Here is a 16,749-nt window from a genome sequence, read left to right as displayed (position 1 = left end):
GCACCGAGGTCAGCCGGACCATCCGCACACGAGATGGAGGCGCGGAGGTCGCCCGGGCCGGCCAAGATGCGAACACGGAGGCCACACACACCAACCGAGATCCGAGCACAGAGATCAACCGGACCAGCCAGAACTTGAATAACGAGGTTTCACACACCAAGCAGGACTCGAGCACTGAGGAGTCCCCTATCCTTTCCTCTACTGGGCTGGCCCAATTGATTCAAGGGACCCGTGTCGCCGGGGGCCCGGCGGCACGCGCATCGGCCTGGGATATGGGGGGCTCCTATGGGCTTAACTAAGGGGGGGGGGGGACCATCGTTTCCGCGGTTTAGCCCGGGAGAGTGGGGTCTTGGATGTTGTGGGGTCGTCGGCCGTGGGGTGGGGTGCTGGGTGGCATGGGAGGTAGTGGGCATGGCTCGGTGGGGGGGGGGAGCACCACCCCTCGCCCCTCTACTGGGCCTGGCCCAATCAAATTCAAGGTACCAGTGTCGCTGAATACTCGGCCACGCGTGAGACGGCCCTGGGATGTGGGGGAGCCCTGTTTCTGGGGGTGGTGGGGGGCCCTCTCATGGAGGTCTGGGAGGCTGAGCGCGGCCGAATTCAAGGGGCCCATGTGGATGTACTGTTGTGTTGTTGATGTCATTGTAGATATGGTGTAAGTGTTGTTTGTCTATAAATGTTAATTAAAATGTAAGTTTAAAAAAAGAAAAGAAAAAAGAAAGGGTGTTTGGGGCGGCACATTATATTTATTTGATATACAAAAGAGAAGAGACTTTCCAGAAAGGAGATATAGTTAGACGTAAGCGTTTTACCAAACGTTTCATAAAAGCATTAAACAACCTCTACTTGGTTACTTTAATATTTCGTGCGAGGAGGGTAAACAGGAGGGACTCTCACTGGTATTAAATACAAAAAAAGGTTTATCTGGGTTTGACGTTAAGAGTGTTCCACAACACAGAAGACACAAAGGCCTTCCAGGTGAATCCATTCCACTCAGCATCTCCAAGCCATTCATGCTGTGCCCTCTGTGTTCCCTAGAGGCCCACGTATCCAGTGTGTCATATCTTTTGTCCGCGAGCGTGTGCCTGAACCTTCTACGCTGCCGTTTGTAAACTCGCCTCCGTGCCGGTGAGCCACCACTAGGGAATGTGTGAGGGAAAGTGTGAGTGAGTGAGTGTGTGAGTGAGTGAGTGACATCGCCGGTTTAAGAGGTGCTTTGCACATTGTTTTGATACAAAATAAATAGATAAAATATATATTTTTAAATAAAGGCATTACCAGGAAGGCTTGGTTGGCGCTCTCGCTGAGGGTGGAGTCATCTGGACTGTCCACTGGAGTCTGACTGGTGAACTTGGAGTCAAACTGACTTACATCTTCAGCCGATTGCTGTAGAGAGGAGAAGGGAAGAGAGGAGAGGAGACAGGAGAGGAGGAGAGCAGGAGGGGAGAGGATGAGGTGGGGAGAGGAGAATAGAGAGGAGTGGAGAGGATGAGGTGAGGAGAATAGAGGAGCAGAGTGGAGAGGATGAGGTGGGGAGAGAAGAGGAGAAGAAGACATGAGAGACGGACACATGATCAGTATTGTTGTCATTAGACGAGTCTCATCTAACAGCGTGTCTGAAACAGAAGAACCCGGGTTGAGTTACGGTTGTCTGTGAGATCCATTAAATTACTCCTGTGATTGAACGGATCTCATTTGACACAACTGGTATTATATTAATTAATTTGGGGTGGAAGCCAGCACCATGATGCACGCACAACTCTTTATCCTGGTCCCCATGTACCTGCTCCACCCGTCTACAGTACCTGCGCAATGCAGACACACACCACGCTAAACCCCTGCTGCCATGAGTCAGTCCTGTAACCCAGCACATTCTGACACTGTCATCTCGTCATTCATAGAGTTATTCATATTCTATTCATGTTCCACCGCATACAGGTGTATTCTCACCTATTGCCATCTGTCATTATTACTGTGATTATCCTTAAGCGGATCAACTCCATGTGTATTCTCACAGTTGCTCGTCTGCCATCGCCATTACCTGCGATTTCCACCAAGGCTATCATATGTTCCATTTAGCATATTCTTTGCCATAGTCATTGCCAGAGTATTCTGCATCATCAGGCTTTGCAACGCACCCACCCTCCCTCCCTCTCTCTATATATATATATACCATACACATTACACACACACTAACTCTTCTCTCTTCCATCCAGGTCAGATGGGGGGCTTGCCATACCCCAGCGCAGTGCTGGGTCGCGCCCCTCATCCTGTGTGCTCAACTCCCCTTGCTTCCCCCTTTTTCTTTTGCCCCTGCCCACCTCTTACAAACCATGTGCAATCACGCAGAAGGAGCTTTTTGGTTACCAGAGAGAACACTAAATCACACTATTGGACTAACAACCTTTATATATGAACATATACTGTAATCGACTCATGTCCACTGCTACTCACCAAGAAAGGCTTAAAGGGAGGTTCTACTTTCCTGGCCAGCAGATCCTCCCAGCTGATGTGTCTAAAGAAGGCATGAGCCTGAGGGAAAAGAAAATCACAAAGTGTTTGATCTGCTTCAAGCACAGACACTCGTATTGTCAACTGACTTTATTAGAGCTTAAAGGATCATTCCTGTATAAAAAATTTAAAATAAAAACATGGACCCTATTTGTCCATCACCTGGGATCTAAATAACTAATGGACACAAAGATCTTTGGAAGTGGTCCAGTATCGAGCGCGATCGCTTGAGCCGACAATGGAATCCTTGGGGGGCAATTGTGCGTCAAAGTTATTGTGTCGACCTGGGATGTCTCTCTCCGTAGGGATCCTTTACACAATGTTGTCAGACACACGTAATAACAATCTGTTGCTCAGTGGACGTACTACATGAAATGATCCCGCTCAACACAGGACCAACTCCAAAACAAGTTGTCCCCATTAGTCATTTAGACTCCAAATGATGGACAAATAGGGTCCAGGTTTTAAAAGATACCAGAATGACCCTTTAATCCTTCCCACCCACAGATTGTACAGGATGCATCTGTTGTGTCCTCACCTGCACCTCTGTGGCGTCTCCCTGCGCCGCGCCCAGACGAGACGAGGCGTTCCTCTTCAGCAGCTGAACACAGAGCAGTCGGTCACAACAATACAATAGAAGCAACACCTCCCATTAACACTAGAACAGCTGGGCCGGTCATATGACTGTTTTAATAACGTGGAACTACAACAGCCTCCCTCCATGAGTTTTCCTACAAATGTGTTATTTAGACAGTTATCTGCAATGTTAGAATATATAAAAAAAGAAATACGCAGAAATAGAGGATGCTTTTTAGCCCTCAACCGCGGTGGTTTTGGTCACATAACCATAATAATAATAATTCATTACATTTATATAGCGCTTTTCTAGACACTCAAAGCGCTCCTTCACCACCACTGGTAGCACCCAACCTTGGGCTACGCAGGCTCAATGGCTGCCATACACTGGCACCAGGCACACATCACACTACACAATGGCTGAACGGCTCAGGGGACAGGGATTGATATCAGCCAATTAAGGGGAAGGGATGATTAGGTGGCCTTGATGTCAAGAGACCTGATTGGGAATTTGACCAGGAACGTCTGGGAAACCCCCTATTCTTTGCGATAGGCGTCCTGGGTTCTTTAACACTTTGATTACCACTGGTGAACATGGTAAAATCCTGTTAAATGCCACCACCGACTTCAATGATAGCGTTGTGAACACATATTCTCTCTCTTAAATTGTGTCTAATCTGCCTGTCGTTTATCAATGACTTGTTTGCAGTCAACATTGTCGAAACGGATTGTTTTTTTATCGGTTCATTTCCGTTTTATAGCATTTTGAAAAGCCCTCGTTTAAGGAAAATATAAAGATTCTGTGATAAAAGGCATTTTTCGGCCTATTTATTAATCGTTTTCAAATAAACGCTAATTATCGATAGTATATGTGTACTTATGCACGCTATAGACACGGGCCGAAAAATCGATTCTCTTATTTCCTCATCAGCGATCACAGCCACACACAGCATAGGGCAAATGCTTATATCTCCGTGAAAACAGGTCCGATTATCCTAAGACTGGTAAAATAGATTACTTACCCGAGATCAGATGTTATCCAAAAAGATTATTCCAATTCCTGATCGCCATTCCAAATATCGATCATGCTTATTGATTACAGTGTTGGTACTGTAAATACATAATCGTCGCTGTTCTGAGGGCCGGCGATCACTTGGTCTCTTCAGATGCCTTGATGGAAAAATAAAATGAGCAAACTAACCACTCCCCCTGTATCAGTCTGAGCTGATGGGGTGCAGTTACACAGGGAGAGATGATAGGGGGCGGTATCTTCCCAATTGAGCTCAGAGAGACTCTGCAGCACTAACCCGAGGCTCGATTGATGAAATATGAATTCAAATCGCCAATAAAAAAAAATACGGCAAACAAGCGACATTTGTCGTCGTCGGCACTCAATGGGGGGTCTGATAAAACGAGATATGTCGTCGCTGGCACTGAAAGGGTTAATGACCGAGATTCATTCAGTCAGGACCTCGGTTTAGCGTCTCATCCGAAAGACAGCACTCGCAGCTATACGGTGTCCCCATTTCTTTTTTTTATTATTATTATTATTTTTTAGTTGTTTTATTGTGGATCCCCATTAGTCTACAACAGGTGTTCCCAAACCTTTTCAGCTCGAGACCCAAAAGATAAATTTGGTGTTTCCCCGGGACCCAAACTTACAAAAATACACAATGAATTGCCATAACATGGGCGGCTGGGTAGCGCAGCGGACTAAGCGCCTGCCTACCACCGCAGAGACACTGGTATCGAATCCAGCTGTCAGCGGTACTTCCGGCTTGGTCGGTCGTCCATACTAACACAATTGGCAGTGTTAGAGGGTGGGAAGCCGGTGGGGTGTGTATCCTGGTCGTTGTAAACAGCGACTCCTACAGGTCGGTCGGGGCGCCTGCTCAGCGAGGAAGGGAACTGGGGGAAGTAGTGTGAGCCTCCCACGTGTTACGCTCCCCCAGTGAGAGTCCTCGCTGTCAGGTGAAAAGAAGCGGCTGGCTGACTCCACATGTATCGGAGGGGACATGTGATAGTATCCATTAACCCTCCCTAGACCGGCAAGTGGGGGGGAAATGCGCGCAACGACCAGGAAGGGAATTGGCATAACGACTAAATTCGGATGAGAGAAAAATACAGAAAAAAGGGGGAGAAAAAAGTAGACAAAAAAAATGAATTGCCATAACATACATTTATAAACTACTGATAAAGAACACAACAAACCATGAATTACAAATGTATTTATTTAATTATAAAAGTACATCACAGCAATAATCAGAGTGTAATGTTAAGTTGCTCACCACCTCATAACATATGTAGGCTACATACAATTTTGTAACACTTTTAAATGAACAAACATGTTCTACTTTCCTTTCCATTTCTCACCCCTTTTTCAACTCTCCATTTCTTACCCCCTCCCTCAACCTTAAACCCCAACATTGAGCAACATTCTGATTAATTTGTACTGACTTATTTAAAAATTCTACTGACCTGACATCATGCTAGAAGGGGTATAATATTTCATCTATGGCACAATGAAATCTAATGAGAGGTATGTGGCTGGTTGACGTTTTCAACCAGCAGATCTATTCTGGGCTTGGTTTTTGAAAGTGCTATTCTGAGGTCATGCTGAGCATTTAGTCTGTTTCTGTATTTGTTTTTCAGGTATGCTAGAGTAGAAAACCCAGATTCACATAAGTATGTGGTGCCAAACTGAATCAACACATATACAGCTTTTTTTATTAACACTTTGGTCGCCAGGCTTATTTTCTTAATAAACCATCCCACACCAGCTCTATTTGTCTATGGAGAAGTTCCCCTTCTTTGCAGGGCTATAACTTTTTAAATTGTATTGCTAAATTGACATTACTATGGCCCATTCAACGTCAAGTATCTATTATTCAGGGTGTAGCAACGTTATACTTTTTCATTCACATATTCATACTAAAATACGGTCTAAAGTATACAATCAACAGTCATCTCCCGCCTCGACTACTGCAACACACTGCTAGCTGGCCTTCCGGCCACTGCCACCAAGCCTCTTCAACTCATTCAAAACGCAGCGGCCCGCCTGATCTCAAACCTACCGAAGTCGGCCCATGTCACCCCACTTCTTAGGGACCTGCACTGGCTCCCCATTGCTGCACGTATCCGCTTCAAGGCCCTCGACCTAGCATACCGTGCGGCAAAGGGAACCGCTCCCGCCTACCTCCGGTCAATGGTCTCTAACTACACACCCTCAAGACCCCTACGCTCTGCATCTTCTGGCCGCCTCAGATCTACTCCTATCCAAGCTCCCGGAGGGTCATCAAAGAGAAGCCGCCTATTCTCAGTCCTTGCCCCACAATGGTGGAATGAACTACCCATCCCAGTTAGGACAGCCGAATCCCGTCCAATCTTTCGCCGTCGACTAAAGACTCACTTCTTCAACCATTATCTGAAATGATTTATATAAAAAAAAAAAAAAAAAAAATCTAACCCCGACTAACCTTACTGTCATGCACTTGTCCTAATAAACTAACCTACACTGTAACACGCAACACTTTGATGAACATTGTTACTCAGCTGATAGAGTTATACCCTTCTTGCTGTCTTGTCGCACAGAACTTGTAAGTCGCTTTGGATAAAAGCGTCAGCTAAATGACTAAATGTAAATGTAAATGTAACTATGTTTTTATCGTTTTCTGCAGCATTCTCCAGAACGTGATTTATAGCCCTAAATGCATTATATTGATGATCAAATACAGTTTGATAGCAATCTGTGCGAGATAAAAAATTTCAAATGGGCGTGCTTCTAGAAGTTACTACTTATCATCTGATGTTGACCGGATGGGGGGGGGGGGGGGGGGGGGGGGTCGTTTATAATTCCGTGGCCAACGTTAGATGATTCATCTAGTGTGGGTGATATGATCATTAGAGCAGTTTGTATCGAACACATTAAAAAATAACACTGAAACTTACCGTAGCTTCCTCGTAGCGTTGGGCGATGAGCGTGGAGCAGAAATATTCCCATTATGGGATGTAAATAAGCGATCCATCTCCAGGTTGTATAATAGTATATACGTCCAAATCATGTTGTTTATAGAGTTATTGGTAACGGATTGCTATCCATTGTGTCTAGCTCGAGTCCTGGGACTATTAGCGAGTGATCGGACCGAATTGGAATGAGCACCAGCTTCCGTTTCCTGTTTCCGGTTTGGGCGATCCGCCGATCGGCCACCAGATGGCGCTCTTGAACCGTTGGAGAGTTGAGAGCGGATCAACAGTAGATCTCAAGTCTCCGGGGGAGAAATATGATTGCGATCACAGATTTTTGAAATATTGATATCAAAGACGTGGTACGGCGTCTTTGGCAGAATGAGCATGGCGGGGAATGACGTGGTAAGGCGTTTTTGGCGACCATAGTGTTAATGATCATTTTTACATTATTACATCATTATTGTTATTGTTATTATTAACAATATTATTATGATGGTTGTATCAACCCTAAATCTGAGTTGGGGGGGGGGGGGGGATGCAATGCAGACAAACAGCTGCATACAGTGCGACCATTTCACTCACATTTGCCCATTCATTTTTGGACACATCACACACCATCGGTGAGTGTACTGTACGTGTGCTGTCATAGCTCCACCTACAGGCCTAATGGAGAACACCAGGATGTGAATGGAGGGTAAATGTGAGGTATATCGTGTAAATACGTTTTGATTGATCGCAAGACTACACTGTAAAAAAAATAAAATAATATAATATTGAGTTCAGTTACTGTGCATTAATGTTTTCAGTTTTCAATCCATAATAAGTTAACAGAAAAATAAGTACACAACCACATTATTTCAACCTAATAAAACTATGTTTATTGTCATTGTTTTAAGAACACAAGTTGACTTGTTAATACTCACATTTTGAGTAAAAAAAAATGGCTTTTAACATGTGCAATGTTCAATGAAATAGAAAAATAAATAATAAAATGTGTTGATTAATCCCACTGGTCACAATGGTGACCGTAATAATGTTTTTGTTATAAGGCTCTGCAAATGTTACTGAATGATGTAGCAATGTATTTCCAGCTAAATTGAAATAATAAACAAATAAAGGGTCTCAATTAAATATGTGGTAGTAAAAAGAACCTGTGGGAGGATTTCAACAAGATAAATGCGACAACAGTGCAAAATATGTCACTATAATATGCCTAGGGTTGCGTGTGCCTAGGGTTGCATACCCCTGGTCTATAGGTATCTTTTGCCGGACATGATGGTTGCGTTGGTTTAACGATCAGACGCGGGGAAACTGCTCGACCGGACAGTACCGCTCCTCGTTCCAGGTTAGTTTCCTCCACAGCCCGTAGAACGCCAGCCAGGCCCGTGTCAAAATGTAGGGGAGACCCGCCCAGTTACAGAGAACCAATCAATCTTTTCTAACTCGCAGACGTTGTGGAGATATTGAGGGAAAACGCTGAATCGTGTGGCTTTTTTTTTTTTATGCACACCGTTACAAAAGAGTACAGCTCCGCAACAGACAAATAAAAAGTTTATTGTAGGCAGACAATTCATCTCAGAATTCCGGGAGGGAAGGCAATATTCTGTGGGGTCGTTTGACCGTGGTGGCCACATTCCACAGAGGTGCGCCAGGCCTGCTGTTCTAGTGTTAAAGGTCCAATTTCCAACATTAATCCTAACGTTCTGTTGCGAGGAGGACATATGATAGTCAGACATAAAACACACCAACGTGTCCTCTGAGAAACTGTGATGACGTCACTCAGGAGAGCTGACTGCAGACAACTTTCCTCAAGCTGGACCAACTACAATTGACAATAGTTGAGAAAATAGTGTCTGCTCTCCTCCGGGTGACGCCATTCGGTGGAGTTTCTCGGAGCTCTCGAGACATGGTACGTTTTATATCCGTTTATTACATGACCTTCTCACAACAGAAAGATAGGATCAAGTCTGTGAAATCTCCCATTAACGCATATAATTTGAATAATATCCTCAAATGATACAATCAGTAAAACAAACGTTACCCGTTTCAGGAGATCCCTGGCTTCTTGCGTGAGGTAGGGAGGGAGGTTCAGTTTGCACTTCAAGATCTTGTCAATGGTCTTCTTTCGATTCTCACCCGTAAATGGTGGCTTGGGTGGAAAAGAAGGGGAAAGCCTGGTTAGTTACACTTGAGGCCCAGTCTCCGATTTGTGGGGAAACAGCGGCCTCTATACCTTCCTGCCCCTGCTTAGTTTGTTAGTGTACACAAGGAGGGCCGGAGAAGCTACCGTTCCTCACAGTGAAACAATATGCTAGTGGGGTGAATATAGCAAAAGGTAAATAGAGCTAACTGTCTGAGATAACAGCAATAACAACACGTTTGCAACTAAAAGAGTTTATTGACAATAAACTATTACAAAATAGAGGCCTTGCACAGAATGGCTGCCTGTAACCATTGGTAACTTTAACACCTGAAATCAAGGATGAAAGAAGATAACGGCTGCACATTAGCCTAGCACAGCACAACGAATGGAAGTGGATGATACGTGGCTAGGTAGCTTCAAACTCCGGTAAAGGCGTTAGTTGGCCAACACCTAGGCTAGCCGCTTCTCATCCACTTCCATGCATTGTGCTAAGCTAGGCTAACGTGCAGCCGGATAGCTTTCTACTGAACGCACAGAGAGGAAATTGGCATCCATCTTCTTGTCTGACGGTAAGCGCATTTCGCATAATGTGTACTTTCTGATTCTGCTGTACAGCGACCTGTAGGAGTCGCTGTCCACAACGTCCAATCCCCACCCACCGGCTTTCCCACCCCTAACACTGCCAATTGTGGTAGTATGAACGACCAGCCAAGCCGGTAGCAACGCCGAGAGCTGGGCTCAAACCCAGCATCTCCTGCGTTAGTGGCGAGCGCTTTGCCCACTGCGCCACTGGCATTTCCCATAATGTTTAATGTTCCTTTAAACTGTGACTGGTAAAGTGGTTCATGACTAGGGGGTTAAAACACACTGGGTTAAGGGTTTTTTGTACCGGTTAGGGGTTCTAGTCCATAGGGTGTATTTCCCCTCCCCCCGATAATGTAAAGACAGTAAGATCTTTCGATCATTTCGAATGAGGACCACGTAGACTCAACCTCGTACAATGACATGGACTAAGCATGTCATTTAGAGGTGTAGTTTACACGCTACTCATTCCATGCGTTCAAAAACCTTATAGGCTGCATCTGTCATGTGACTGAGTGTTGTTGCACGATCACTGTTGAGAATTGGTGTGGCTAACATCATGTCAGGACCCCCTCTTTGAAGAATAACTCCCTGTGTTTTTAGTCATTCTACAACAAGCTATGGCTAAGATGTCAGTTCACTCACCGCTCCTGTGAGCATGTCGTACATCAGAGCTCCCAGACTCCACCAGTCCACCGCTCTGTTGTGTCCACTTCTCATCAATATCTCTGGAGCCCTGAAACAAATGCACATGCACAGCGCTTACAGACACAGTACGGTAAGACAGCAGGTAGGTGGGTGGTGTAGGCAGCAGCAGGGACGGAAAGTTCCGATTTTTTGACACTTTGTCGTCTATTTTATTAGACACTTTGTTTATTTGACTAGACACTGACAATTTTATTAAGACACTTTGTCTATTTTACTAGACAATTTTACTACACTTTGTCTATTTTATTAGACACTTTGTTTATTTGACTAGACACTGACAATTGTATTAAGACACTTTGTCTATTTTACTAGACAATTTTACTACACTTTGTTTATTTTACTAGACACTGACTATTTTATTAGACATCATCTATTTGACTAGACACTGTCTATTTTCCTAGACACTGTCTATTTTCCTAGACACTTTGTTTATTTTACTAGGCACATTGTCTATTTTATTAGACATTTTGTTTATTTTATTAGACACCGTCTGTGTTATTAGACACTTTGCCTATTTTGCTAGACATCCTGTCTATTTTACTAGAGAGAGAAAAAGAGTGTGATGAGAGAGAAAGATTGACTTACATGTATTCTATGGTCCCACAGAATGTGTGTGTAACCGTGCCATCATGGATAGACTCTTTACATAACCCAAAGTCTGTCAGCTTTACATGGCCTGGGAGAAGAAGAATACAGACAGATGCATGTTCATATCACGGCAAGACAGATGCAGTATATCACTCTTGTAGGTAAAACTCTGCTTGTTTCCAAACGTGCGCATCATTTGGGGAGGGACTCTAGGGACATCATGGAGGCTAGGCAACGGTAATCCAACACACAGACCAGGTTGTTGGACGTCACATGGTTTCATCCAGACTGTCGCTGGAGACTTCGGTGTCAAATTGTGCCACACATCTCAAAACGCCATCATAGGTTCCAAACAGTAAAAAGGTCTATACAGTATATGCTGATATTAGCCTCTTACTGATATATTGGTATCTGCAGAAGTGCCAGTGACCATGTTAACAGGTTAGAGCAGCTACACAGACCATGTTAACAGGTTAGAGCAGCCACACAGTGAATGAAAAGGTCACTTTACTTTATAAAAAAAAATAATAATAATAAAATAAAAGAACAGGAGTGGTTCTTGTATAGCAATAGATGGTTATAGCAAGATAGCATAAGAATATATAGTATAACTGTATATTGTATAGTAGTGTACATAAGACCTAGTGCCTCATCCGCAGCTTAACACTGTATTGCACTATCGCAGGACCTTAGCATGTCTTTTACCATGCATTTTAAACTTTATGTACATTATACCTGTTATGTCTTATTCTTATTACTTGTATTATTGCACAATCGCTGCAGGCATGACCACCCGCATTTCACTGTATGCCTTGTATGCCGTGACAAATAAAACTCTTGACTTGACCATGTTAACAGGTTAGAGCCACACAGTGACCATGTTAACAGGTTAGAGCCACACAGCCTGTGAGCAGAGCGGCAGCAGAATGTCATCTAGAGTTTCGGCATGGAGCCTATTTCCCCCGTGTGAGGCATGTGGCTCTCAGCAGAAATAGACAGTGAAATGATCTGTTGATATTGACATTATACCAGCAGCATTACATAACTGACATCGTTCACTATAGATTCAACGTCTATATCTGTAGAATGAGTGACATCCATTTTTGTATTTATAATTTTTTATTAAAAAATTTTACAAACTAACTTCACGTTTTGGAGCGCTCATCAAGGATGGATGACATTAAACATTCTATTATTGTTGGCCGTTATCAAAGGAAAACTCAATGTAGATTAGAAAGATATGTCTAGCAGCGCTGCAGCAGTACTGCCGTCTGTGTAGGGTTGGGCACCGAGAACCGGTTCCTAACTTCCGGTTCTGGAACTGGAACTAACATATTTGCATTTCGATTCTTAATTTCGATTCTTAATTAATACCCTAGTTACAGTACAGCAACCAAATTAAACTGTATCAAGTCAACTGACAATGTGAATAGTATGAAAAAAAGTAAAGATAAAAAAAGAAAAAATCTCCTGCGAAATAAGCTGTGACCTGTTTTGACCTGCACCTCAAAGAATCGGAATCGAGAATAGTTTAGAACAGGAATCGAAATGGAGAATTGGAACCGGAATCGTTCAAATCCAAACGATGCCCAACCCTACGTCTGTGTGACACAACATGCATGCCAGCCGCAGCAGTCCAGCGAGGTAGCCGCAACACACGCACGGAGACACACACACACACAGAGACATGGAGAGAGAGACACACACGGAGACACACACACGTATATGTATAACACACACAGCCTTACCTTGGCTGTTGAGCATGATGTTCTCTGGTTTCAGGTCTCTGTAGATGATGCCTTTCTGGTGCAGATGGCCCAGAGCCATGGAGATCTCTGCCAGATAGAAACTACACACACAGAAAACATCTCATTACATTAGGGCCGGGTGTCATCTTGGAACCGTTCCAGTATTTGGTATTATTACAGATTTCTTCACGCATCAAAAAAGGTCTGGGAAACCTTTCAGACGAGGGGATGATCTAAAAGTATCTCAGGTGTATCTCTACTAGTTTATGTTCTTCTGCATCAGACTGAACTAAAGCAGCACCAGAGTGAAAAGTAGCATGTGCAAATATGAATGTGCTTAGTTTAATATGTGTATAATTATTTAATAATAATGTATAAAGGAACACACTTTAATTCAGCATAGAAGGGTATGGCGGGGGGGGGGGGGGGGGGAGTATTGTTTCTTATTACATGGCGTTTTAACATTCGCCGAAATGCTTGATTGTGATTGGTCAATAGCGCTCGTCAGAGGTCCGTTATTACTCGATGTGCGCAGCTGTAGCAATCAAGCCCACTGACACACACTGCATCAGTACAGCCAATCAGACACACCTGCCGGCTGCCGGCGATGACAGCGCGGAGCGACAGAACAGAACTGCGTCTTGTCGATGGTGTCAATTAGGTATATTGTTAGTAAGTTAGCCATGTAATAAGCGGGATAATGTATAGCCTATACTCGGTCATTGTCGCAAAATAATTTACCTTCACTGACGTTTAGAACACCTCGGCGAGGCGCCTCGGTATTCTAAACTCTGTGTCGGTCAATTATTTTGCGACAATGACCTCGTAGCTATACATTATCCCTTAAATAACCGCCATCAAATTTGAAGAATCCACCTGGATTTCCAACTGTGAGAATTCCCCAGCTTTTCCATGATTACAGTGGAACATTTCCATGACCTAAAATGTACATAATCCTGGGACATTGGTACTGAGCACTAAAGCGATACATTAACATAAAAACAGCTGATTATACATCAAAGCTGAAAAAAGAAAACCATTTCCGATATAAAGATAGAAACGGATGCAACTGGATATCCTGCGGCGTAGACTCAGAAAGATGCTGGATGGAGAAAAGGGAATAAATCCAATGACACCAAACTAATGATCCATGCTGTTCTGCAAGAGTAATGGATGGGATCAATACTCTGTATCAGGCAATAGTTACGGGTTTAGTACTTAGTATCGACATTAAGTAGTATGGGCGCATGCCTAATGGAGATTAGAGATGCACCCACTTTTTTCAGTTCCGATACCGATATCTGAACTTTGATATCTGCCAATACCAAACAGATACCGATACTAGAGCTAATTCTTCATGAATAACGATGCTATTATTATTATTATTATTATTATTATTATTATTATTATTATTATTATTATTATTATTATTATTATTATTATTATTATTATTATTATTATTGTCATCTGTAAGGTTGCATGAGGTTATAATAAACACACACACAGCACTTCTTATAACTATATAGATATTCCAACATTGTTGGAATGGAATCTTGGAACCTATTCTACACGCTCAAATGACTGGCTGGTTCTTAGGGTTCCTCCAGTTTGCTCTGAACTAGGAAAACCTGCTTTTTCCTTTGATGCTTCCTAGAATGCCCTCCAAACGACTCTGGAGCTAAAGGTTCTTCCTTCTCTTGCTGCATTTTAAAAGTATGATCTCTGACCACTGTGTGTCGACTTGTAACTGTCTTAGCTGATTTTTATGCTTTTTTTATTCTAGTTTACTGTGCCTATAATGTATGCAATTGCTGATAAACTACGTCTTGTAAGCTTGTCGTTGCTGTAAATGAGAGGTAACGAGTGTTACGAGTTGAAATATAGGTTTGAAATGAAAATGTAATGAAAAAAGATAAAATAATATACAGAAAATTAATTACATTTAAATGTATGTTAAGTATCTTCAAATACAAACTGGTAGTAATAGGCCTCCATAGTGCTGAGTAAGGCTGGATTATTTGATTTACTCCTGGTAGTAATATGCCTCCATAGTGCCGAGTAAAGCTGGATTAGGCTACTTACTCCTGGTAGTAATAGGGCTCCATAGTGCTGAGTAAAGCTGGATTAGGCTACTTACTCCTGGTAGTAATAGGGCTCCATAGTGCTGAGTAAAACTGGATTAGGCTACTTACTCCTGGTAGTAATAGGGCTCCATAGTGCCGAGTAAAGATGGATTAGCCTACTTACTCCTGGTAGTAATAGGCCTCCATAGTGCTGAGTAAAGCTGGATTAGGCTACTTACTCCTGGTAGTAATAGGGCTCCATAGTGCTGAGTAAAGCTGGATTAGGCTACTTACTCCTGGTAGTAATAGGGCTCCATAGTGCCGAGTAAGGCTGGATTATTTTACTTACTCATGGTGGTGTATTTATATAGCGCTTTTATCCAAAGCGCTTTACAATTTGTTCCTCACATTTTACCCATTCACACCGAGGCAACCATGCATGGTGCCAACTTGCTAATCGGGAGCAGTTGGTGTCTTGTTCAAGGACACCTTGGCACGCTGCCCGGGAGGAGCGGGAATTGAACCGGGAACCTCCAGATTACCAGACGACTGGTCTACCGCCCGAGCCTACTTACTCCCGGAAGTCTTAAATCAGTATAAAAGATCTAAAAAATAAAAGATATATATATTCTCTGCATTTATTGCACTTTTTTCTTCACTATGGACTTTGACTTGAGGACCTTTATTTTGAAAACGTTTAACTGGAAGTCCAATGATTCTGTTGCTTGGCTCCCCAAATGAGCCACGAGTCATTCCTAAGCAGATATGTTTTTCTCGAGATCGCCTACTAATTAGTCTCAGTGGTCCTGAACGTCATCACTTTTGGACTACTGTCGGTGGCACAGAAGGATCCCATATTTATTTACTTTGGAAAAAAAGAATGATACGTTTTAATGCCACTACAAGTGAGGGCACGCACTGGAGAGAGAGAGAATGAGAGAGAGAGAGAGAGAGAGAGAGAGAGAGAGAGAGAGAGAGAGAGAGAGAGAGAGAGCTGATTTACTGCTAGTCTGCTACACATTTCAATGAGTGCACACACACACGAGAAGTGAACGTGATATACTGTACTGTATGATTAAAATAAACAGGTACTTACTTCATCAGAGCATATATTTAGCATTTAGCTTTTTTTTTAGATTATATATATTAGATTAGAATACTGCACCGTATGTGTATACTGTATACTTCGTACATCAGAGCATATATTTAGCATTTTAAGATGATATATATTAGATATTAGTTTAGATTATATATATATATATATTGTAACTATATTTATTGTAGGGCAAATATAAGTGAGAAGGCATACCCTCATCTTGCACCTTGACCTTTTTACACTGCCTACTTGCCCATTATGTGCATGTCCAGAGTTAATAATATTGTTATATTGTTTACACTGCCTATTTTTACCTTTCCACTGTACTATAATTCTATGACCTGTATCATGTCTTCTCTTCTACTACATGTACCTCCCTTCCACCCTCCCCATGCTGCTATGATCATGTCTGAATTTCCCCAAAGGGATCAATAAAGGAATATCTTCTTTTTTATTTACAGGTAGCACTGGTGCTACTAGTTATCTCTAGTAGCACTATCTAAAAAGAAATTCTCACTCTGAGGCCTGCATATGGAATATGGATCAGTAACGTGCAATGGTGAAGCAGGGCTCTACGCTAACCTTTTTCACTAGGGGCACAGGTGCTCCTAAATGAAAAAAGTTAGGAGCACACAAAGAAATTTAGGAGCACCCAAAAATATTTAGGAGCACAGTGAAAATATTTCAAGTAAAAGAGTTTTTTTAAAGAAAATAACTGTATATTTGTACTGTGCGTGCATGCGTGTAAATTAGCTCTTGCTACAACCC

The 16,749-nt window shown here is 42.8% G+C and overlaps 1 protein-coding gene across 1 annotated transcript in view; it reads right to left on the bottom strand.

The window, feature by feature from the left end:
* Positions 1 to 16,749, bottom strand: part of rps6kb1b (ribosomal protein S6 kinase b, polypeptide 1b) — a 34,497-nt gene that overhangs the window by 4,327 nt on the left and 13,421 nt on the right. Inside the window, exons 7-13 of the mRNA XM_084333336.1 lie at positions 12,823 to 12,923; positions 11,072 to 11,162; positions 10,424 to 10,514; positions 9,095 to 9,202; positions 3,050 to 3,112; positions 2,455 to 2,532; positions 1,279 to 1,386 (exon numbers count right to left, since the gene is read on the bottom strand). Coding sequence (XP_084189462.1) covers positions 1,279 to 1,386; positions 2,455 to 2,532; positions 3,050 to 3,112; positions 9,095 to 9,202; positions 10,424 to 10,514; positions 11,072 to 11,162; positions 12,823 to 12,923 — 640 coding nt within the window. The remainder of the gene's footprint in view (positions 1 to 1,278; positions 1,387 to 2,454; positions 2,533 to 3,049; positions 3,113 to 9,094; positions 9,203 to 10,423; positions 10,515 to 11,071; positions 11,163 to 12,822; positions 12,924 to 16,749) is intronic.

Source organism: Notolepis coatsorum (assembly GCF_963971535.1).
Source record: "Notolepis coatsorum genome assembly, chromosome: 1".
Classification (NCBI taxonomy): Eukaryota; Metazoa; Chordata; class Actinopteri; order Aulopiformes; family Paralepididae; genus Notolepis; species Notolepis coatsorum.
The sequence above is the reverse complement of the archived record's forward strand: the minus strand, read 5'-3'. Positions and strand labels throughout refer to the sequence as shown.